Here is a 24,869-nt window from a genome sequence, read left to right as displayed (position 1 = left end):
TTTTCAGTTTTCAAGCATTTTTTTAAATCTCTGTGCTCCCCCCCCTTTTTTTCCCCCCAAAATATTTTGTTTTTATATCAGGGGTATAATTTCTTCTCTTATTTTTTGGAGGGATTAATTGGAACTTTTGTTTTTTAAGTTTTTCTTCTCTGTATATTGTCTGTTTATTTTGGGTGTTTGTTTTATTTTGGTCTTCTTCCATATTTGAAGTTTTATTTAATTATCTAGTGCTATTTGACCATTCGTGTTTAGGAGAGACAGAAAAAACTGATTGGAAGTTGTAGGACTTAAAGAGTTTACAAGAGGAACCTCCAAAATGTCCCATTTCTGGGGGTTTTTCTCAGAGTTTGTTCAACTTCTCCAAGAGAGGAGTCTTTCCAATCTGTGGGGAGGGCCGGAGCATCTGTCTGGCTGCTGCTTGACCCAACAAGAAAAATGGTTTGTGATTCTTGTTGTGTTCAGTGAGTGAACTTTTATTGAATTGCTGCATTTTTAGTAAAGTGTTTTTTATATGGTTCTCTGATAATTTCCTGAGTCTCAATCTTCTCAGGTAAAGGGACACAGAGCATATACCTTTTGGTAAAGGCTGATGGTTAAGTGTTGAAATCAACATGAGCCTAAGGCTGAAGCCTCTGTCACCATCATACAGTGAAGTTTAGGAATGCAAGAATGAACCTGAACTTTAAAAGGAGAGTTTGAATTACTACTACGATAATATTAAAAATTCAGGTAGTCACATCTAAAGATTTAACAGTGCAGTATGCACGGTACTGTTGAATCAGTGACTACTTTTCTGGCACTGTCAGCTGCTGATTACTTCCATGTCACTAAAATGCCTATGTGTCATATGAAATAAATACTCACTTTCAGTGAGAATATATATAGGTTAGAAAACAATATTTTTTTAGCAACATATATTGATTTTGAACCAGTGTTTCTATTTACAGTCCAGCTATTTTATTACTTTCTTCAGAGGTAGCAACTGACTTGAATCCCTTAGCTTTTCTAGGGTTTTATAACATACTCTGTTTTGCTGCACATAGGTGTCCCCTCTGGAGCCATTTGAGTTTTAGCTCTGTGCTTTTCATCTTTCAAATACTTGTTGATATCGTGTCCCTTCTCAAAGTCTGGGGATTATTAGTACTTGCAATAGCATTCCTTAGTAATAACCTTCTTCTAGTATTGCAGAGGAATGTGAGTTTAAAAATAAGAAGTACACTGTCTTCCAAGGAGCATAGTTTTGAGCTAGGGTCTTAAAGCTACAAAGAATAACGTTCGTTATAAAAATATAGCACTTCTCTTGTATTAGTTTATCATGAAAAAGTAGTAGCAGTGATTCTTTTTTTAGCATGGAAAAAAAATTCACCTGTTTTGTGAACATCATAGGTATTTTAGGTCCATATTGTAAATCATTTACTGTCATTGCCCTAGCAAGTATTTGAAGTGTAAGTAAAAAAAATTCTCAGAAGTAGATATATTGACTGTAGAAAAGGTAATCAAATGAATCAAATTGGTTATTTTTAATCCCATTTGGAATTTGCAGATAATATTTCCTGTCAAAGCAGTTCTTTGACTGTGCTATACTTCTCTCTGGGCTCAAAATGCAATTTTCAACTAGTATATTATGTCTACCAGGTACCTTAAGAAGCAGTTTAGGACTAGTTAAATGTCTGTGTTTGTATTACAAACATCCTTTATTTTTGTTCAAAATTTACAATATTTAAAACTATGATATTTTAGTCTGGAAATATTTTAAGTTACGTCACACTATTTTACATGATAGAGTGGAGTTAGGTTCTTTATCACATAATGCTGTATGAGCACAAATTAAAAAATATTTATATGGCCCTGGCTGGTTGACTCAGTGGTAGAGCGTCGGCCTGGCGTGCAGGAGTCCTGGGTTCGATTCCCGGCCAGGGCACACAGGAGAAGCACCAATCTGCTTCTCCACTCCTCCCCCTCTCCTTCCTCTCTGTCTCTTTCTTCCCCTCCCGCAGCCAAAGCTCCATTGGAGCAAAGTTGGCCCGGGCACTGAGGATGGCTCTATGGCTTCTGCCTCAGGAGCTAGAATGGCTCTGGTTGCAATGGAGCAATGCCCCAGATGGGCAGAGCATCACCCCCTGGTGGGCATGCTGGGTGGATCCCGGTCGGGCGCATGCGGGGAGTCTGTCTGACTGCCTCCCTGTTTCCAACTTCAGAAAAATACAAAAAAAAAAAAATTTATATAAAGCATGTAAGTATGAGTATATTAAATGTATAGAACTATATATTAAGAGTGATTTTATTAAGCTTAGATCAGTTTAAGAGCCTTAGTAATTTACATACCTCATTAAACATTTGACATTTAAATGCCTTGAAATCGTTTATATTCAAGAGTCATTTCATTGATTATTACCAAAGCAAGCATTATAAGGATCAGCTTAGTCCTATTCATTTCACAGGATATCAAGGCATTATGGCATTCATATATTAATAATGAGGTTGCTGGGTTTTTTTAAGCAACACAACTTTAAAAGCAGAGAACATATAAGGCATAATAAAGAACCCTTAAGTTACACTTTATAATTTATGAACTTCTTTCATGTATATTGTTTAATTTAATCTGCAGTAATCTTATGAGGTAAGTAAAGCTTAAAAAGTTGAGCTTCTAAGCCCTGGCCGATTGGCTCAATGGTAGAGCGTCGGCCTGGCGTGCAGAAGTCCTGGGTTCGATTTCCCGCCAGGGCACACAGGAGAAGCGCCCATCTGCTTCTCCACCCCTCCCCCTCTCCTTCCTCTCTGTCTCTCTCTTCTCCTCCCGCAGCCGAGGCTCCATTGGAGCAGAGATGGCCCGGACGCTGGGGATGGCTCCTTGGCCTCTGCCCAAGGCGCTAGAGTGGCTCTGGTCGGGACACAGCGATGCCCCGGAGGGGCAGAGCATCGCCCCCTGGTGGGCAGAGCATCGCCCCTGGTGGGCGTGCCGGGTGGATCCCGGTCGGGTGCATGCGGGAGTCTGTCTGACTGTCTCTCTCCGTTTCCAGCTTCGGAAAAATACAAAAAAAAAAAAAAGTTGAGCTTCTACCTATGATAGACTGAGTGTCTAGAATGTTCTACAGCTCTTCTAATTCTAAGGGTCTGTATGCTGCTATATGAACCCAATCCTTGTGGTTCTCTGCTTGCTTTTTTTTGTTTTTGCTTGTTTATATAATTGGTATTGCTATCTTTTTAATAACTTAAAAACATTTTTTTTTCCTTTTACTTGGAGAACAAAAAGTGATGCATTTGATACAAAATTCTGATAAATACATTTTTAAACTATCAGAAGAGATTGTTTAGCTTCAAAGTCATAAACTAGCATGAGATCTAAAATGGAAAACTTAATTTTTTAGCCTGACCAGGTGGTGGAGCAGTGGATAGAGCATCAGACTGGGATACGCGGAGGACCCAGGTTCGAGACCCCAAGGTCCCCAGCTTGAGCGCGGGCTCATCTGGTTTGAGCAGAGCTCACCAGCTTGGACCCAAGGTCGCTGGCTTGAGCAAGGGGTTACTTGGTCTGCTGAAGACCCAGGGTCAAGGCACATATGAGAAAGCAATCAATGAACAACTAAGGGTCGCAACGAAAAACTGATGATTGATGCTTCTCATCTCTCTCAGTTTCTGTCTGTCCCTATCTATCCCTCTCTCTGACTCTCTCTCTTTCTGTCTCTGTTAAAAAAAATAAATAAAACTTTATTTTTTACATAATGTCTTAAAATTGAAAATGAAAGTTGTCTAAAGTATTTAAAATTTTGTCTTACAGATACTACATTTCGAAAGGTGCTATTGTGGATCAGCTTGGTGGAGACCTAAATTCAACACCTTTGCATTGGGCCACAAGGTTTAAATCTGCTTCTGAATTTTTTCCCTTTTAGTTTCTTTACTAGGCTATAAATAAGCAACTTTTAAAAAAATAATATACTAAAATGTACGGAAGAACTTATGCCAATAGTATATTAACATCATTATTATACTGTGTATTACTGTTCAGTGTTACCTGCATTAAAATAAAAGTTTATTGTCCAAACTGTCCTTAGGGAATTACCCATGCTGATTTAATTCAGTTAGTTATGTGACTGGGTTAAACTTTAGATTTGTAAATGTAATACTTTTGCACTCTGTATACATTTAAAATTATGTCTGATAATTAAGATCATTATTGGAATAGGATTAATAGAATATATTAGCTACTTATTACATATTTAAAGAAGTTATGAGTATCTCTAAATTTTCTTTTTTTATTTTTTTCTTTATTGTTTGACCTTAGAGAGACCAGAGGGAGGAAGGGAGAGATGGAGGGAAAGATAGGGAAGCATTCATTTGTTGTTCCACTTAGTTGTGTATTCATTGGCTGCTTCCGTTATGTGCCCTTACCGGGGATCAAACCTGCAACCGTGGTGTTTCAGGATGACTCTCTAACTAAATGCACTAACTTGCAAGGACTTATCTCTGAATTTTCAAGGACAGTTATTTCAATTAAGAATTAAGAACTATGACCCCTAAATGTGTATTGATATATGCCTGATATAAAGTAACTTAAAAAGATATTTATGTCATCTATTTCATCATTACCCTGTTTTTAAAAAATCTTTCTAGAGGATACTGTTTGAAATAACAATATATCTAAGTGTTTATTCTTTTATGTTTTAGACAAGGCCATCTATCTATGGTTGTGCAACTAATGAAATATGGCGCAGATCCTTCATTAATTGATGGAGAAGGATGTAGCTGTATTCATCTGGCTGCTCAGTTTGGACATACCTCAATTGTTGCTTATCTCATTGCAAAAGGACAGGTAAAAAAATCCCAATGGTATGGATTTAAAAAAGATGTTTTTTATAGTATTAATGCCTGATATCATTGGTGTTACAAGTGTAATAATCTGGTGATTTTTAAATAACATTTTCTGATGGATGAAGAGAATGAATATATAGTTAGTTTGATATTCAGCTATGTAATATTTCATGTAGATAAAAATAAGAAAGACAATCATGAACCATATGATTAAGTCTATTAAAATGGGCATTTTTATTTCTGAGAGTGATAGAAATGAAACCCAAAAAGTAAAGGAGAAAATTTAGGTTTTATTTTATTTTAATATGTCATCTAAATTTCAACTTCTTTGAATATTACTGGCTATTTTCTATATTAAGTACCTCTCAAGAGGGATTAAATCCTTTTTTTTTTCAAGTGAGAGTAGAGTAGATAGTGAAACAGACTTTCACCTGCACTCCAACCAGGATCTACCTGGCAACCCAGTCTGGGGCTGATGCTCGAATCAGCTGAACTATCCTTAGCACCTGAGGCCATAGTTTGGACCAGCCGAGCCACTGGCTACTGGAGGAGAAGGAGAGAAGGGAGAAAGAAGCAGATGGTTGTTGCTCATGTGTGCCCTGATCGGGTATCAAACCCGGGATGCCTGCACGCCAGGCTGACGCTCTATCCACTGAGCCAACCCACCAGGGCTGGGATTAGATCTTTAAGATGAGTTTTTCAGGATTCTGCTAAATAAAATAATGAAGCTTTATATATATCACAAAACTTATGGTTTAAGTAGTTCTGATTTTTCCTTAATGTGCATTGGCTCATCATGAGTGTAAGAAATTATTTTATCTCATTACAATTAACATGTTATTTTACTTTAAAATTTTGTGCTGATTTTGAATTTGAATAATATTTATTTTGTGAATCTCTTAAGGTATTTGTTGTTGGTAGTGTCAAGCAATGATAGTTGTGTGTTGTGCATTAGGAAAAGAGGCAAAGACTGGTTAAATTAATTGTGGGAAGGGGGGAATTTATTACTTATTAATGTGTTAACAACCCCAAAATTTATGGCTTAAGAACAGCTCCAACCATTTATTATATTTCACAGTTCTGTGGTTTGTCTGGCCTTGACGAGGTGGTTCTTTTTCTTGTGACAATGGCTGGGGGCTGCAGTTATCTGGGGGCTCACCTGAGCTAGAGGATAGCTCACTTAAACATACTTTGTACATTGGTAGGAATGACTAAAAGGCTGGGCTCAACTGGAATTCTGGGACAGTTTGGCCTTTCTTTTTCTCCACACAGTCTCTGAACTTCTTACTACTCCTCCATATGGTCTCTCCAGCTGGGGATGGACTTCTTACATGGTGGCTCAGAGGCCCCAACAGAACAAAAGCAGAAGCTGTTCTGCCTTTTTTAAGTCTTGGGTCTTGAACTGGCACAGCAACATTTCTCCATTCATTCCGTTAAAGCAAGTGACAGAATTAGGCAGTGTTCATTGTAAGAACACAAGGGCTTGAGTACAGGGAGGTAAGGCTAATTGGGGATTATCTTTGGAGACCAGCTCCCATAGGAGATTGTTCTGTTTCTCCCATCGTATCTTCTAGACTGGTGATTGAAGGATAAGACAGTGCTGTAGCACACAACAGTATCTTTAGTGACTTGCTGCATTGCAGATGTAAATTTACAATACTCATGAACTTTTTTCTTTTAGTCTTTAACTGGGTGACAAAAGTGTTATAGGCCCTGGCCGGTTAGCTCAGCAATAGAGCGTTGGCCTGGTGTGTGGAAGTCGCAGGTTCAATTCCCGGCTAGGGCACATAGGAGAAGCACCCATCTGCTTCCTCACCCTTCCCCCTCTCTTTTCTCTCTACTCTCTCTTCCCCTCCCACAGCCAAAGCTCCATTGGAGCAGAAGTTGGCCTGGGTGCTGAGGGTGGCTCCATGGCCTTCGCCTCAGGTACTAGAATGGCTCCAGTTGCAATGGAGCAACGCCCCAGATGGGCAGAACATCACCCCCTAGTGGGCTTGCTGGGTGGATCCTGATCAGGTGCATATGGAATCTGTCTCTCTGCCTCCCTGCTTCTCACTTCAGAAATATACAAAAATAAGTAAATAAATAAATACTTAAAAAGAAAAGTATTATATATATATTTTTGAGTCTTCATGGCCTTTTTATTAGCATATTGGTTTTGGAGTTTGGATAATTTTAGTAATCTTTTTAACTGTGTAGGCTTTACAATTCCTAAAGGGCAGAGATTTCTATATCTCCCAGTACCTTTTGTACAATAAATGCATGATGATAATAAATGTCTGATAAATTATTCTTTTCCATTAGTAAATTTTTTTCTGCTTACAAAAGTAACACATGCTTAATGTAAAATATTCAAACATAAAAGAAGAGTATGTGTTAGAAAATGAAATCTCACTTTTCTCCTCCCTGTAATGAGGTCACTTCCTTTAACAGTTTTCCAGCATTTTTCCATGTCTACTGTAATACAGTATAAAGCACTTCCCTCTGATGTGCATTACATCATACTCTGAAAGGAGTTCGAAGTCCTTCCCCAGCCTGTAGAACTGTGTGTGATCCAGCTCTGGATACCCATGGAGCTTATCCTCTGTCCTCTCCCTCTCCCTGACTCTGCTCTAACAGCCCAGTCTTGCTGTTGTCTCAGGCCTTTGTGCTTGCTGTTTCTTCTGTTTGGTAAATTCTTCCTCAGATAGTCAAACAGCTTTCTCTTTCTTTCTCTTTCTTCAATCAGATTTTTAATCAAATTTTATAGTTTTGATTAGTTCTGAATTATAAGCAATAATAAGTGTACAGTGCCCCCTGTTGCAGGGATTAGGTTCCAGAAACCCCCGCGATAGGCAGAAATCTGCAAAGTAGCAGACTTATATTTATTTTATTATTTATATTGTATGTATATTTTAAGGCTTTATAAACCCCACACTCTTATAAACCTTTCCCACACTGTTATTAACCTTTCCCACATTTTTTTGCTTATTTTACCACAAAAATAATTAAAATAATAAGTACATAAAAATACCAATATACCGCAAAATCCCGCCATATAGCGAAAAACCATGATACACAATTAGATATATATAATTTTAAAATCTAATTTTAAATATAGTGATATAGTGAGACCGCGAAAAGTGAACCATGATATGGCAAGGGACTATTTTTATTTCTTTCTCTTTCTTTTCATTGACTTGAGTCAATAATATTATTTTTGTTAGTATTAACTTTGTGATGATAAATAGAAATACATTTGTTACTTGATTTTTAAGCTTTAAATACCATCTGTTGACTTAGAGCTATTACAGATTAGGCACTCATACTTTTTCAACCTTCCATTTCCCCCCATTTTTTGTTAATTGGATCAATTTTACATTCTTAAGACATAGAACATCTCCATTCAGTTTGTCATTCTATTCTTCACAAATGTTTCATTTTAGTTAAGCTGTTAAGTATATTTAGTGTTCACTACCAATTCTTTTGAATGATGTTCAGGAGAAAAAGGGAAAAATGCTGTTATGGATCTTTGTTGATCATGGAATTTTCATAAGCTTTGATCTGGGCTTATTAATTCTTCCTAATAGAGAATACCCCTACATCCACACTGAACCCAGAAAAGAAGAACCAACTTTTAAATCCCGACCCAAAGAAAGAAAAGGTTGAATTTCATTTTTTTTTAGTACTCTAGAGATGTGGCATAATTTTACATTATTTTATTTATTGATATTTTTAATGACATCACATTTTAAAAAGGAATCAAAAGACTCAGAAAAACAGAAGAAACTTAAGGGTTTACCTGTTTGTTTTAATTGGGCATCAGATTTAGCTGAGCTTTCTTGAAACCATGACAATGAAGGAAGTACAATAAGTTATAGTACTTAACTCTCATGTAAGAAACAAGGAATCTTGTTATTTTTCAGAGAGGATTTTTTTAAAAGTGTTTTTTGAAAAAATTTAATGTGTGTAGTATTGGAAATACTGTGTGAGGTTACAGAAGATGTTCCCCAAAGCATCTAGTAAATCCGGAAATGGATTTTTTTTTGTATTTTTCTGAAGTTGGAAACGAGGAGGCAGTCAGACAGACTCCCGCATGCGCCCGACCGGGATCCGACTGGGATCCACCCGGCATGCCCACCAGGGGGCGATGCTCTGCCCAGCTGGGTGTTGCTCTGCTGCAATCAGAGCCATTCTAGTGCCTGAGGCAGAGGCCATAGAGCCATCCTCAGCGCCTGGGCCAACTTTGCTCCAGTGGAGCCTTGGCTGCAGGAAGGGAAGAGAGAGACAGAGAGGAAGGAGAGGGGGAGAGGTGGAGAAGCAGATGGGCGCTTCTCCTGTGTGCCCTGGCTGGCAGTCGAACCCGGGACTCCCACACGCCAGGCTGATGCTCTACCACTGACCTAACCGGCCAGGGCCCCGGAAATGGATTTTTAATAGATAAGGCATAACATTCAATTACAGTGTTTACGATGAGGGACTAGACTAATGATGTCCAAAATGCATGTTCTAGTTTTTCTAATGTAATGGTTCTCAGCTCTTCTCTGCCTCAACAGACTTGGATAACATTGACGCTTTAGGTGTATTTCAATCAGTAAGAGTGGCTCACAGAGAACTGCTGAAGAGACATTAAATGTTTTACAGAGTACTCACTATAACTGCCTTCTCTCAACCGATTGGTAAATTATATAGATACTGCAGCTAAGATTAGAATTGCTGGTTTAAGATAATTCAGGAATAGGCGGAGAAGAAGAGTAAGAGGAAACTTAATATTTGTTGAATGTCTGTTATGTCTCAGGTTTTGGACTAGGTGCTGTATACATAGTATTTCAGTTAATAATTACAAGGGTCTTATGGAGGCATTATTTGTATTTATATTTTTAAATGAGGAAGCTGTGACTCAGAATTAAAGTAATGTTGACAGTCTTATAGCTATTAAGTGGTAGAGCTGGAAATTCAAAACGATGTCTGTCTTATTCGAAAGCCTGTGCCTTTCCCAGGCCTTGAAGAGTAGATGCATAAATGTCTTTTCATTTAAATGAGTGGTTTTTGCTGATCTGCTCTGCTGGGCACTGAGAATATATGAATTTAATATAATTTTGATCCTCAAATCCTAGTTAATGAGACAGATGCCTCATTATGTAGGATAATCGGTCTAGATTGGAATGAGTTAGGAGAGATAATTTTAGGGAAGTGAAAGGGATAGAATCCCTGATACATCAGAAGGCCTTGGAAGAAGATTTAGGTAACTAGGGAATAGTGTTGGTTGCATAGATGATAGTTTTGATTTCAATTTGCTAAAAAAGGAAAAAAATAAGCAAAAGGTTGAGGGAAGATAGTATCAAGTAGAGCAAAAAGGAGGGAGAGGAAAAGTAATCATGGCTTACTACATGATTTTGCTGGGAATAGTCATGTGTGTTTGTGTGTGTGTGTGTGTGTGTGTGTGTATAATATTGTTAATACCAAATGTTTTAGAACCAAGATTCAATAGATCTCTTGAGAGGAAAGGATAGGAAAGGTGAGTATTTGTGATGGTGCAAGGAGAGAAGAGAATTCTCATTTTGCATACTGAGGGAGGGGTCTCAGGAGTTAATGCCTAAAACTGAAAAATAAGCAATCCAAGTATCTTAAGATGTGGAGGTAAATACCAAAATAATGGACTAAAAAGGTGAAAATAGTAGGAAGGCAGAAAATTGCTTTATCACAACAAACTTTGCAGAATAATTTAACTCTAAAAATGTACATGCATAATGATAGAATGAAAAGCAAACTCTAAAATTTTTGACTTTCTTAAAAAAGACAAGTCTTTTTTTTCTTTGCTTTGAAATGCCTAGTAATAAACAGGGTTTCACTACTCACTTCTACGATGAATTCGTATAAATAACTTTTTCAGAGACTTGAATCATTTAGTCTATCCTTTGTGGCTGAAAGATCAAGAGTACATCAGGATCTTTAAATCCAAAACATTGAAAGGCTGATTAATAGTCCATCTTATAAAGGAAAACTATAAATATATGTTAATTAAATAGATATTTAATATATACATCAATTAAATATTTATATACACATTAATTAAAATATTTAGTGACAATAAATAATTTTATTTTGAAGTTAAAGGGAAAATTTTTTTTTTTTTTGTATTTTTCTGAAGCTGGAAACGGGGATAGACAGTCAGACAGACTCCCGCATGCGCCCGACCAGGATCCACCCGGCACGCCCACCAGGGGGCAATGCTCTGCCCCTCCCGGGCGTCGCTCTGTCACGACCAGAGCGCTCCAGCGCCTGGGGCAGAGGCCAAGGAGCCATCCCCAGCACCCGGGCCATCTTTGCTCCAATGGAGCCTTGGCTGCGGGAGGGGAAGAGAGAGACAGAGAGGAAGGAGAGGGGTAGGGGTGGAGAAGCAGATGGGCGCTTCTCCTGTGTGCCCTGGCCGGGAATTGAACCCGGGACTTCTGCACGCCAGGCCGATGCTCTACCACTGAGCCAACCGGCCAGGGCTGGGAAAAAAATTTTAAATCACCCATGATTGTAGTGTTATATTGGTTTCTCCTACAATATGTAAATTAGACTTTTCCAAGTACATGTGGTAAGAACTTAGAAATTTTTATTGTTTGACTTTTTTTTTCTCTATCAGGATGTAGATATGATGGATCAGAATGGAATGACCCCTTTAATGTGGGCAGCTTATAGAACACATAGGTATGTAACTTTTAAAATACATCATTTTCAACAGAATAAAATGTAAAATAAAATAGGTGACAAGAAAAAGCAGTTAATTTTATACTTATTAATATGTAAATTTTTGTTATGAGCACATAGTATAAAACTTGTTACCTTTTTGGATGTTTGAGTCTCTATACTTACCTTTACCTTGGTAATAGTAGTACTTTATTTTCTTTTAACAGTTTCTGAGAATGAAAGAAGATGTTATCTTTTTTTAAAAAAGTAATTTTTCATGTGATTTGTATATTGGCAGTTTAATATATTAGTTGCCTTAGATCATTTTTGGGATAATCCAGATTTAAATTAAAAAATATAATTGTTTAATTATAGCTATTAATGAATAATTTCATGATAAAAAATAATAGATATCAGGACCAATTATGCTTTCTGTGGAACTATAATACCTTATATGGTACACTTCATATTAAAATGTTACTTCATTAGTGGTTATAAACTTGTTGAGCATAGGTTAGATTGGAAGTGTTCCAAGATGGAATGTAAATACAGCCACAGTCAGGTTAGTATCTGTAATGATTTCTGTAATTGAAATTAGGGTTGTTGTTGTTGTTATTTTTTTTTCCTTTTCAGTGTGGATCCAACTAGATTGCTTTTAACATTCAATGTTTCAGTTAACCTTGGTGACAAGTATCACAAAAACACTGCTTTGCATTGGGCAGTGCTAGCAGGGAATACCACAGTCATTAGTCTTCTTCTGGAAGCTGGAGCAAATGTTGATGCCCAGAATATCAAGGTAAAATATCCTATATTTATTATGTGATGTGAAATGTGGTTACTAAGAAGCAAATTTCTCAATAAAACAGGATTTTTTAATAGACTGTTAAAGATGGAAGAAACTTCTTATTTAAAAGGTCAACTGTTTACCTCCATGCAAGAATTTGTTTTAAAAGATTGGCTTATTTACTTTCACTTTTTTACTATTGAAATAATTTTCAGATTTTGGTGGCCTTTTCAGTAGTGAATTCCTTGTTTTGGAAATTAAATTACATAATTTTTATTTTTAAAGCTGAAGGAAATAGATTTCTGATTTCTTTAAAAGGATCATTACACAAAATCACAAGTTTGTAGTTAAACCACATTAAATGTAATAACTTCTGGTAATTCCTTGATTAGATCATTCATTGTCTTTTAAAGGTCAAGACCTTTAAATTTAATAAACACTTTTATGATGTTTGTAGGAGAACCTCTGTTCTCCAAACTCTGGACTAATTCAGGTCAAGTATACAAAATATCTAAGCAAAGCTCATTTACCATTTATATTCTGAGTATTTATAAATTTGTATATATTTTATGAATACCTGTAAGATTATTGTTGGTAGCCTTAAATTTTGGGTAACTAATCTCATTTTTAAAGCTTAAAGATCTACCTCATCTTATAGCAACAGATTCTTTCTGTGAAATGACTAAACTTTTAAACATCATCTTTTAGTAATGTGCTTTCATAAATAACTTTGTGCTAATGACAAATGTTCTTCAATTTTGACTATAAACCATAGCATTTTCTGAACCATGTTTTTTAAATTTCCAAGGGATATGTGCTAATTAAATATGAAGGGGATATTATTACAAAGATTTAAGCCACATAATCTGAAATGGCAATCAAAAAGTAGGTTATCTCCTGCTGGATCAGGGCACCTATTTATATTTCAATGTTAGTTCTTTCTCTATTGGATTACTCTAAAAAGTGAAGGTTAAACTACTAAAATGATGTAGCTTAGGCTAGTTATAAGGAGTTTAATTTAGTTATTATAACCAATTTGTTTAGAAATGAGTCTGATTAACAATATTTAAAGTAAATATCAAATACTTTATTAGAAACTTAGAAATTGAGAATAACATATATTTTCTTTATCTTTTTTTGAAAGAAAAATTTAAAGTTTTTTTGTTCCTCCCCACAGTGATGAGAGTGGTCTTGTATGCCAGTTAACATACCATTGTGCCTGACGCATGATAGGCATTAAGTATTTGTTGACTAACTCAAGATTTGTGTTGTCTTGAGCTTTACTTCTAAGTTAGTTTTCATGACTTGGGTAGTATACCTCACTTTCATTATGAAATTATAGAGAAATGTTTGCTTTTCCAAACATTTTAAAATAGGAAACTCTGAAAGGTTCGTAACACTGTATTTAGTAAGTTAGGGTCTAGTGCCTCAAGGATAAGAAAGGAGGAGTTTGATTAAATCTGACTATTAACCCCATAAGAAAAAAATCAATGATATTAACTTATGTTTTGTAACTTGACTTGCTTTAGAGTGGTATTTTTCTTTTCTATGCTACCAGACAGCCATTTCCAAAGTGATCATGCCCCAGGAATACATTTCAAGATATTTAGTGTTACATTATTGAAAAGATAGAACCAGTTTCAATATGGCAAATAAGAGACTGTGCCAGGATTCATATTAGTGTGTTAAAATTGCAGTAATACCAAAGAATTATGACAAGATGGCTATATTGTTTTGGAATTTTAAACCAATATATATTTTGAGCATTTAAAAACATCTTTTCATATAAAATTTTAGATAACTTCTCTTTGTTCATGATTAAATACTTGAGGTGTGGTTTGCAAATGTAGTGACTTTTCAAACACATAGTGACCACCTGCACTCCACATTAATAATTTGCGTAAAAGTTTGATTAGTCTTAGTAAAAAAAAATATTCTCTAAGGAATTTAAACAGAAAGATAATTAATGATAAAAGTAGAGATATTTAAAAAGATTTAAATGGTTTGAGCCTTATATTTTTAATGTTTTCTAGGTTTAGACATGTGAATTGTGAATTATTTGGTACCATGATGGGATAAAGTAGAACGTAGCTTCTCTAACTAATGCAGCTCGCTAATACCTTTCAGAATTTAGTGTTAATGATTAAGCTAATTAATGTGCCTGTACAGCCTGACGAGGTGGTGGTGCAGTGGCGTAGGACTGGGACACAGTGGACTCAGGTTCGAAGCCCCGAGGTTGCCAGCTTGAGCGCAGGCTCATCCGGCTTGAGTAGGGACTCACCAGCTTGAGCACAGGGTCGCTGGCTTGAGCGTGGGATCATAGACATGACCCCATGGTCACTGGCTTGAGTCCAAGGTTGCTGGCTTGAGCAAGGGGTTATTCACTCTGCTATAGCCCCCTGCTCAAGGCACATGTAAGAAAGTAATCAGTGAACAACTAAGGAGACTAAGGAGCCACAACGAAGAATTGCTTCTCATCTCTCTTCCATCCTACATGTCTGTTCTTATCTGTCCCTCTCTGTTTCTCTGTCTCTGTCACCAAAAAAAAAAAAAAAGTCTGTACAACTTTCATTTAAATTCATGGTATTTTTTTAAATCATTTTTTTAATGAATATTTAAGTTTTATCTGACATGTATAGTCAGGGTTATCTATTGATAATAGTATTTTAAATATAATTATTTCCCTGGTAGCTGCTGGAGTGATAATATTTTTAAAGAAAATAAAGTCTAAGGAGTTGCTATACTTGCCCAGGGAACATTTATACTGTTTGAATAAAGATACTATTTTTATCCACACTGGTGGAAAAGTAGACTTTTTTTTTAAATGCACTTTTTATATAATTAAAATAATAAAATAAGTATCAGTTGCCTTTTTTACTGGAACCTGGCTTTCCTAATATGCTGAATTCTAGGAAGTCTAATCACCACCTTCTGATGGAAATCATTTATTAATTCATTCAGCAGTGTTCAGTGCTGGGAAGTCTCCATATAACTCTCTATTCTCTCAGAATTTACATCATATTGAAGGAATTGACAATAGTAAATTAAGCACACATGTACACATAGGCAAATGTGGTAGAGAAGGGCTGAGGGGTCACATCATGTGAGAGAGATTTGTGAATGCCTCTGAGGAGATGCCAGTTGCTTTGAGACTTGTTAAATAAGAAGGAATCAATTATGCAAAGATATGTGGGGAAAAAACTTACCATGTAGAGGAACCTACAAGTGCAAGGCTCAGGGACGATGAATAAGCCAGGAATAAACTTGTCATGTTAGTGATGTAGAAGTGATAGCCTGATCCGATAGCGTGGGCAAGGGCATGAAACCACTGAGAGAAGCAGGTGCCAGGTCATGCAGGGCCATGATAAGGGGCTCTAATTGCACTCTCAGTCATGAGGAACAATCAGAACGGTTTATGTAGGCTGGTTATATAATCTTTGTGTTTTAAATATTTTTAAAAGATTACTTTGGTTTCTGTATGAAGAATGCATTAAAGAATTAAGAAATGGAAGGGACAGATGAAGATCAGTTAGGCTATTGCAGTAAGTCAGACAAGTGATCATTTAGCATATTTAGCATATTGTAGGAATGGAGATGGAGAGAAGTGAATTGATTTGTAAGTGATAGTTTAAGAGGTAGATTAGATAAGAGGGTTAAAGAAAACAATATTGATGACTTACATTTTGGTTTGAATAACTGAATGTCTTGTGATGTATATTGAGGTTGTGAAGATTGAAGGAAAACTTTTCTGGGTGAAAGTATTAGAAATTGGTTCTGCTTTGGTCATGTAACTTCAGATGGTGCCTTTTAGTTATGTTGAATGCCAAGCTAATTAAGTAAACTTTAAATTGCTGCAAATTTTGAAAGGCAAAAATTTATTAATTAAAAAAATTAGCCGAGATCCTTTGACCAGGAATTTTACAAATAAAGTTGATTTATATCTGTATATTTTTTTTCACTTTTTACTTGGTATTAATCATGAATTATAACAAAAAAATGTAGTCTACAAATCTGGATATGGCTTTAATAGCCAATAAAAGTTACATTCTTCAAAGAATATGAAAATTATACTTGGTTTTATAATAGTTATATAACATTCAGTTAATCCTTTTCTAAAATAGGTATTTCCTAAATAAGGTAAAGCTTAAGTTTCTTAGAAATCTGTCTTTATATTAACTAGGTATTTTACCCTTGTAAGTTATTTGAATAAGGAGTTCAGTTCTTTTAATGTGTAAACAAATGACTTTTATCAAACGAAGATAAGAACTTATTTTGGAGACAGTTAATATTAAATGGTAGGTAACTTTAAATGGCTGTTTTGATAGTTAGAAAGATGAGAAATGGCCATATTTGCTAGATTAGAGATTCTCAATATGGGACCCACCAATCGATTTTGGTTAAGGGGTGAGTCCATGGACTCTCGAAATTGTTCAAAACAAAAGTTATTTCAGCATTTTTCTGGAGAGAGGGCCAGCGGCTTTCATCTGACAACTCAACAGAATTTTTTTTCTTTTTTCAAGTGAGAGGAGGGGAGTTAGACAGACTCCTGCATGCTCCCTGACCGGGATTCACCTGACAGCCCCTGTCTGGGACCAATGCTTGAATCATCCAAGCTATTTTTAGTGCCTGGTTCAGCGCTCAGACCAACAAGCTATCCTCAGTGCCTGGGGTGACACTTGAAACAGTCAAGCCACTGGCTGCAGGAGGGGAAGAAAGAGAGGCAGAGAAGCAGATGGTCATTTCTCCTGTGTGCCCTGACTGGGAATCGAACCCAGGATGTCCATACACCAGGCTGAAGATCTATCCACTGAGCTAGCTAGCCAGGGCCTCAAAAGAATTTAAGAACCATTGCTCTAGATAATAGTTACACAGAATAAGTTTGAATTTTAAGTAGTAACAATGGGGGGAGTGCTTTAAAATACTAAGAATTTTTTTAATGACTAGTGTAGTGATCTTTTTTTATATAACATTTTATTTGTGAATTTAAAAATATAATATTTTACCCCCTTGCACATATTTTTAACAGATTAATATAGATGAATGTTAGGGAAACAAGTCTCTGAGTGATGCCCAAGCATTTGTAATTTTTGCTTTATAAAATTATCAAAGGACATAATTTTTAGCTTATAAAGAATGTAAAAATACTAAATTTTGTTAATTAACATATTGGAAGACTCATATAATTTCTTGAAATGAGGTAAGACACTGTTTTCAGAAAATAATTTTCATTGCCTCTTAAGTACCTGACCTTGAAGGTCTCCGAGGAAGAATTTTCCTTAGTGTTGATAATGAAATTCAACCTCACTTAGGCAAAATAATATCTTCCACACTCCACCTTCCAAATGTTTATCTCACCAAAATCCTTGAAGAATTTCTGTTATTACGAGTCACATCATCCATAAAGACTCCATGATTCTTGTTGTTACTGCTGTTGTTACAAATGTTTACTATTTTAGCTAACACATGGAGTGATTAAATACAGATTTGATTCAGAACCCTGGTTTTAATACAGTTCTTTAAATTAATTGCTTGTTTATTTTACCAGCTGAATAGAACTATACAAAAGCAGTCAGTTGACTAGAGCAGTAGTTGAAAGATTTCTTAAAGCTCCCTCCATCTTTTTATCTAGGCAATTCCTAGGTGTCACATGGCCCTCTAGTGGAAGGGATGCTCAGCTGGACCGAGGCAACTGCAGGATATTCTCTGGGAGTTGTTACCCAAGGGATTGCTTTTATTCAGGTAATCTTTCTAGTTTGGATTAATTAGCTGGTTCTGACAACTGAGGTGGTAGAATCTTTGAATAGGTAAGGAGATATTTTAAAGTATATATTCCTATTTGCGAAAGACCCACCTAGATTAGTCTATTCCTAATTAAATACTATTGATTTTTTTATTAAAGGATTGATTGGGCTATTTGTTGTTATTGTGGTGATGTTATAGTTGTTGCTACTGGTGGCAGCGGTTTGTGTATTTTGTTGTTTGCTTTTTATTTTTCAGGTTAAAAAAATAAATTGTATTTTATACTTGATAATTATTCCTCATTAAGTAAGGTAACCCAGGGCTCATTATTCCTTTTTTTCATTCAGTTTTTTTGAAATAAAATTTCCATTTTTTAGAGTAATTTTGAATATTCATTCATACATTCTTGAAATTTTGGCAAACTAAATGTATAATTTTACTTCTATACTTAACTAGATAAATAGTGTAGAATATTAAATAGAGTAGAAATGTAGGTATCTAATTTAAAGGAGAAATAAGATTTTAAATTAATAAAGACAAAAAGAAGCATAGATCTAGAATTAGGCATGCTATTTCTTGTTTCTTAATTCCTTTAAAACATTTTAGTTCTATTCACTTATATTCCTTGACATTCTTTTCCTTTAAATAAAAGGGAGATGCAAGTCCATAATTTGAGTTTCATTCTTTTTGTCGTTACTACGCTTACATTATTTTCTTTGGAAATTTCGGATGGGTGAAGGAGTTTAAGACGATCAATAGTGGCAGTACAACAGTGGTAGAAGTTGATTTTTTTCATTTCTTTTCTCATATTCAGACTTTTGTCATCACTAAAATTAAACTGAAGGGTTCTGGAAATTCGGTGTTATAACAGTATATTATATAGAATAACTACTACTAATGAAACCTTTAAAAATATGAAATAACTGATTAACTTCATGACAGCCTCTGATCCAGCAGGTGCTAAAATACCTACTTTTTTATTTGCTCTCTATTATAAGTCAAAATGCAAGCAAAAAATAGAATCTATGAGTAAATACATTTTTTTACTCTACCTTGAATGGGAAAGCATAGTAAGTAATATTTAATTATTTAGATTCTCCTAATAATTGACTGCCCAATATAAAAACAGGATTAATGGATTCATACTACAGTAAATTTATTTTTATGAATGTGCTTTAAAAGTTAGTAACTAAAATATTTTGCTTTTTTTTATTTCTAATATACATTTCTCCTACTTAACATTATCAGGGCGAATCAGCACTTGATTTGGCAAAGCAGAGAAAAAATGTCTGGATGATCAACCGTTTGCAAGAGGCAAGGCAAGCAAAAGGCTATGATAATCCATCTTTCCTTAGAAAGCTGAAAGCTGATAAGGTAAATTCATGACAAGATTTTCAAATTTATAGTCTGTTCGAGTCAGATTGATAGTTATACTTTCTTATCATGAGCATTTGCAGCCTTTAATTTTGGCATTGGTAAATGTAATTTTGAAAATACTATTTCAACCAGTATAAAATGCAGGTAGATGGCAAAGTTTCTCAGGGCTCTGCCTATTTGACTGATAGCCTGCTTGTGTTACTTGATAATTAAGAAGGATATATGTGAAATTGTTTAAATCTCCATAGTCTAGTAACATAAATTTTAGTTCATTGATTCGTCTGTCTTTTTTGAAGTAATAGAGAGGTGAAAGTTTTTCCTGTTTAAGTGGATTTGTTAGTGTGGTAATCAATTGTGAAAAATCAACTACCTCTAATTAATTTCAGCTTTTCATTCTTTTGTGATATGTTGCAACTTTTTTTAAGAGGAAATGTATATTTTTCACTTCTGTAGAAATCCCATTTTAGATCTTTCATATACATTCAATTACAAACTGTGGCTTTTGGCTCAGTTGCCTATTTGTAATTATAAGATTTCATAACTAAGAACATTTTTTTTCCAAAGTCTCTGTATTTCTTAAAAATTTTTCTTAAAAAAGGAAAAATTAGCTGACTGAAAATTTTTATATACCTAAATGATTGACAAGCTATATGCTAACTTATCAGTAATTACCACTTGAATGGCATTAAGCCTTAGTGTTATCTCTGTATGCTCTCCTCAGGTTGTTCTAGTTGTAAAACTATTTAAGACAGGCCTCATTTAGTTGTAGTTCAGACTTCCTTAATTAGCTGAAACATTCATTGGTGTATTACTTAGGCATCAGAAGAATTAGATTTATAGTTTTAAACTTGCCTATTTTCAATGCCATAATTGAGAATAATGAACAATTTTAGCAAGTTATGTTAACTTTTATTTCACTATTAGATATGACAGAAAAGTGGTTTATTACTTACTTTGATGTTCTTTTCTCCAGAATTTAGAGCATTTTTTTTCTCAACAGTGAAAAATGGCTGATGTCTCATAACAGCTAGGCTAGTAATAAAAGTATCCTGTATTACTTTGGGATTTTCATAATCTTTATGCTTTCATTTGTTTAGTGTAAATATTCTAAAGGGTTTTCTTTTTGGTATTAGATGAAAATGACATTGTCAATTCTAGATATTCATTAACATTTAAAGTTACTTATTATAGGGATAATGAACTATTTATCAGGTTTATGTGTTTGGATATGAAAGTTTGGCACAGTTTTATTAACATTTATGTGTTATTGTCACTAGTTCAGAAGTTGAGTATTCCTGTGTTTTTATGGTTTGTTTTGTTTTTTTGGATTAATAGCTTTTTAAAAATTAATTTATTGTGTTTATGTAGATTCTAATGTCCCCCCGTATACATCATCCCCTCCCCCGTGTTCCCCAGTACATCTTCCCCTGTCCTCCTCCCCATAACGCCCTCCCCCCTTCCCTCCATGATTTGCTTTTCTGTTCTCATCCCATCCTATCACCCTATCACCCCCTTTCCCTCTGTCAACTTTCCTTCTGGATCCTCTGATCCAGACTCTGTCTCTGTTACGCTACTTAGTTCATATTGTGTGTCGGATTCCTCAGATGAGGTCATAAGATATTTTTCTTTCTCTGCCTGGCTTATTTTACTTAACATAATAGTTTCTAGGTCCATTCATGTAGTTGCAAAAAATATTCCTTTTTCATGGCCCCATAGTATTCCATTGTGTACATGTACTACAACTTTTTAATCTGCTCGTCCACTGACGGGCACTTGGGCTGTTTCCAGATCTTGGCTACTGTAAACAATGCTGCCATATACATGGGGGTGCATTTCTCCTTTTGACTTGTTGAAGTAGTGTTCTTGGGTTATATTCCCAAAAGTGAGATGGCTGGGTCAAAAGGCAGTTCAATTTTTAATTTTTTGAGGAATCTCCGTACTGTTTTCAACAGTGGCTGCACCAGTCTGCCTTCCCACCAGAAGTGCAGGAGGGTTCCCTTTTCTCCACATCCTCGCCAGCACTTACTCTCTGTTGTTTTGTTGATGAGCGCCATTCTGACTGGTGTGAGATGATATCTCATTGTGGTTTTAATTTGCATTTTTCTAATGATTAGTGATGTTGAGCATTTTTTCATATGCCTATTGGCTATTTGTATGTCCGCTTTGGAGAAGTGTCTATTCATTTCTTTTGCCCATTTTTTTGATTGGACTGCTTATCTTCCTGGTGTTGAATTTTACAAGTTCTTTATAAATTTTGGTTCTTAATCCCTTATCAGACATATTGTTGAATATGTTCTCCAATTGTGTGGTTTGCCTTTTTATTTTGTTCATATTGTCTTTAGCTGTGCAAAAGCTTTTTAGTTTGATATAGTCCCATTTGTTCATCCTGTCCTTTATTTCACTTGCATGTGGAGATACATCAGCAACTATATGCTGCAAGAGATGTCGGAGAGCTTATTGCCTATGTTTTCCTCTAGGATGTTTATGGTTTCATGACTTACGTTTAGGTCTTTTATTCATTTAGAGTTTATTTTTGTGACTGGTGTAAGTTGGTAGTCTAGTTTCATTTTTTTGCAGGTAGCTGTTCAATTTTCTCAACACCATTTGTTAAAGAGACTGTCTTTACTTCATTGTATGTTATTACCTCCTTTGTCAAATATCAATTGTTCATAAAGGTGTGGGTTTATTTCTAGGTTCTCTGTTCTGTTCCATTGATCTATATGCTTGTTCTTATGCCAGTACCAAGCTGTTTTGAGTACAATGCCCTTGTAGTATAACTTGACGTCCGGAAGTGTGATATCTCCCACTTTATTCTTCTTTTTCAAGATTGCTGAGGCTATTCGTGTTCTTTTTTGGTTCCATATAAATTTTTGGAATATTTGTTCTATATCTTTGAAGTATGTCCTTAGTATTTTAATAGGAATTGCATTGTATTTATAAATTGCTTTGGGTAATATGGACATTTTAATGATGTTTATTCTTCCTAGCCATGAACACGGTATATGCTTCCACTTGTTTGTATCTTCCTTGATTTCTTTTATTAATGTTTTATAATTTTCCAAGTACAAGTCTTTAACCTCCTTGGTTAAATTTACTCCTAGGTATTTTATTTTATTTTTTTGTTACAGTAGATGGGAATTGTTTTTTTAATTTCTCTTTCAGACAGATCATTGTTGGTGTATAAAAATGCCTCTGATTTTTGAGTATTAATTTTATATCCTGACACCTTGCTGAATTCCTTTATCAGATCCAGTAGTTTTTTGACTGAAACTTTAGGATTTTCTATGTACAGTATTGTATCATCAGCAAATAATGATAGTTTTACTTCTTCTTTTCCATTCTTTTACTTTCAGTCTATGTATATCTTTTGTTTTGAGGTGGGTCTCCTGTAGACAGCATATGTATGGGTCCTGTTTTCTTATCCATTCAGCTACCTTATGTCTTTTGATTGGAGCATTTAACCATTTAGAGTTAAGGTTATTATTAATATAGTTGTTTATTGCCATTTTTTAAAAAATCTATATTCTTTTATCATATATATATGGTAATTGTGATGAATTCCTTGAGTTTTTTTGTTTTTTTTGGTCTGGGAAGCTTTTTATTTCTCTTTCAATTTTCAAAGATAGTCTTGCTGGATAAAGAAGTCTTGGTTGTAGGTTCTTGTTCTGCATTACTTTGAATATTTCTTGCCAATCCCTTCTGGCCTCAGGTGTTTCTGTTGACAGGTCGGATGTCATCCTTATGGGTGTTCCTTTGTTGGTTGATTAACTTTTTCCTCTTACTGCTTTTAATATTCTTTCTTTATCTCTTAGCTTTGGTATTTTGATTATGATATGTCTTGGTTGGGTCTCTGTGTTCTTTTTTAATGGGGTTCTCTCTGCTTCTTTAACTTGTGTGACTCTTTCCTGCATCAATTTAGGGAAATTTTTATCTATAATTTCTTCAAAGAGCTTCTCTAGTCCTTGTTCTTTCTTTTCTCCTTCAGGAACCCCTATTATGCAGATATTGTTTCTCTTCTTGTCACAGAGCTGTCTTAGGGTTTCCTCGGACTTTTTGATCCTCTTCTTGCTTTTCTTCTTCTGTGTTTTCACTTATCTTGTCCTCTAAGTCTCTGATTCAATCCTCTGCTTCATCTAGCCTGCTTTTAATTCCTTCTAGTGTAGTCTTTATTTCTGATATTGTGTTTGTCATTTCTGTCTGGTTCTTCTTGATGATTTCCATGTCCTCTTTGATGCTTACAATTTCTTTATTGAGGTATTCATTAAGTCCATCCATTGTAGCTTTGAGATCCTTAAGCATCCTAACAATCAGTATTTTATACTCTGCATCTGGTAATTTGATTACTTCCAATTCTCCAGGACTTTTTCTGAGGAATTATCTTGTTGAAGCATATGACTTATGCTTCTCTGCCCACCCATTATTCTGTGTATGACTTATAGGCTTTTAACAGTTGTGATCTCCTTACCTAGTAGAGCTGCTTTGAAGTCTTGATTTGTTTGTTTTCTTCTCAGTTTTCTTAACTCAGTGGTAATCTTGTTTACTGATCTCAGCAGGGGGCTTATTTGAAACTGTATCCAGAAATGAGGTTGGTGTAACCTGAGACTCTGAAGGCTTGATCGGCCAGCTTTTCTCAGGGGGCAGGGTGCTTTCTTCTCTTCAGTAGGGGAAGGTGTATCTCAAATCTCCATGGAGACCTGAGTTACTGCCCCTCCTTCCCACTTCCTGTTTTTAGCTGTATCTTGTTGCACTGATTGAGCTGGAGAGCTTTCTGGAGGTGGGTCACGGGGAACCACTTTAGGCTTGTGCTCTGTGGAGGGATCAACCCCTCCCCCTAGCTATGGCTGCCTCCACACTGGATTAGTCAGCTTCTCAGGTCATCCCAGGCATTTCTCTGCCTGTCACCGTCTCTCTCTCCCCACTTTCCTTTTGGAAGGCAAGCCAGCCCCTCTCAGCACACCTCATTCCCAGGTCCCCAGGTCCCCAGGCAAGTGGCTGTGAGCAATATTTTCTGCTCTTTTCCTTGTAATGAGAGCCCTTCTGGGTCTCAGCTTCACCCCACTTTGTTCCTGGAAGCCCGGGAGCTCCACCATGCCCCACACTCCCTACCAAGCTTGGTGTATCTTCTCTTTGCTCCTTGGTTTTTGAGACCTGTTCTTGTAGTCCAAAGTTCGTTTTTCACACTGATTGTTCCTAAATTAATTTGTAATCCAGTTTGGTGGTGTGAGCTGGGAGTCTGTGCATCTGCCTACTCTGCTGCCATCTTGGATCCTCTGGATTAGTAGCTTTAAATGTATTATACTTTAAAAAAAAACTTACTAGATAAAAATACATGATGGGGCCCTGGCTGGTTGGCTCAGTGTTAGAGCGTCGGCCTGGTGTGTGGAAGTCCCGGGTTCGATTCCCGGCCAGGGCACACAGGAGAAGCGCCCATCTGCTTCTTCACCCCTCCCCCTCTCCTTCCTCTCTGTCTCTCTCTTCCCCTCCCGCAGAGAGGCTCCATTGG

General features: G+C 35.8%; 1 protein-coding gene across 1 annotated transcript in view; it reads left to right on the top strand.

Moving 5' to 3' along the window:
* Nucleotides 1–24,869, top strand: part of ZDHHC17 (zinc finger DHHC-type palmitoyltransferase 17) — a 100,665-nt gene that overhangs the window by 31,646 nt on the left and 44,150 nt on the right. Inside the window, exons 4-8 of the mRNA XM_066368509.1 lie at nucleotides 3,779–3,856; nucleotides 4,666–4,810; nucleotides 11,423–11,487; nucleotides 12,100–12,262; nucleotides 19,238–19,363. Coding sequence (XP_066224606.1) covers nucleotides 3,779–3,856; nucleotides 4,666–4,810; nucleotides 11,423–11,487; nucleotides 12,100–12,262; nucleotides 19,238–19,363 — 577 coding nt within the window. The remainder of the gene's footprint in view (nucleotides 1–3,778; nucleotides 3,857–4,665; nucleotides 4,811–11,422; nucleotides 11,488–12,099; nucleotides 12,263–19,237; nucleotides 19,364–24,869) is intronic.

The sequence above is a fragment of the Saccopteryx leptura genome, chromosome 2, assembly GCF_036850995.1.
Source record: "Saccopteryx leptura isolate mSacLep1 chromosome 2, mSacLep1_pri_phased_curated, whole genome shotgun sequence".
NCBI lineage: Eukaryota > Metazoa > Chordata > Mammalia > Chiroptera > Emballonuridae > Saccopteryx > Saccopteryx leptura.
Note: the sequence above shows the minus strand (reverse complement) of the source record. Positions and strands in the feature narration are given on the sequence as shown.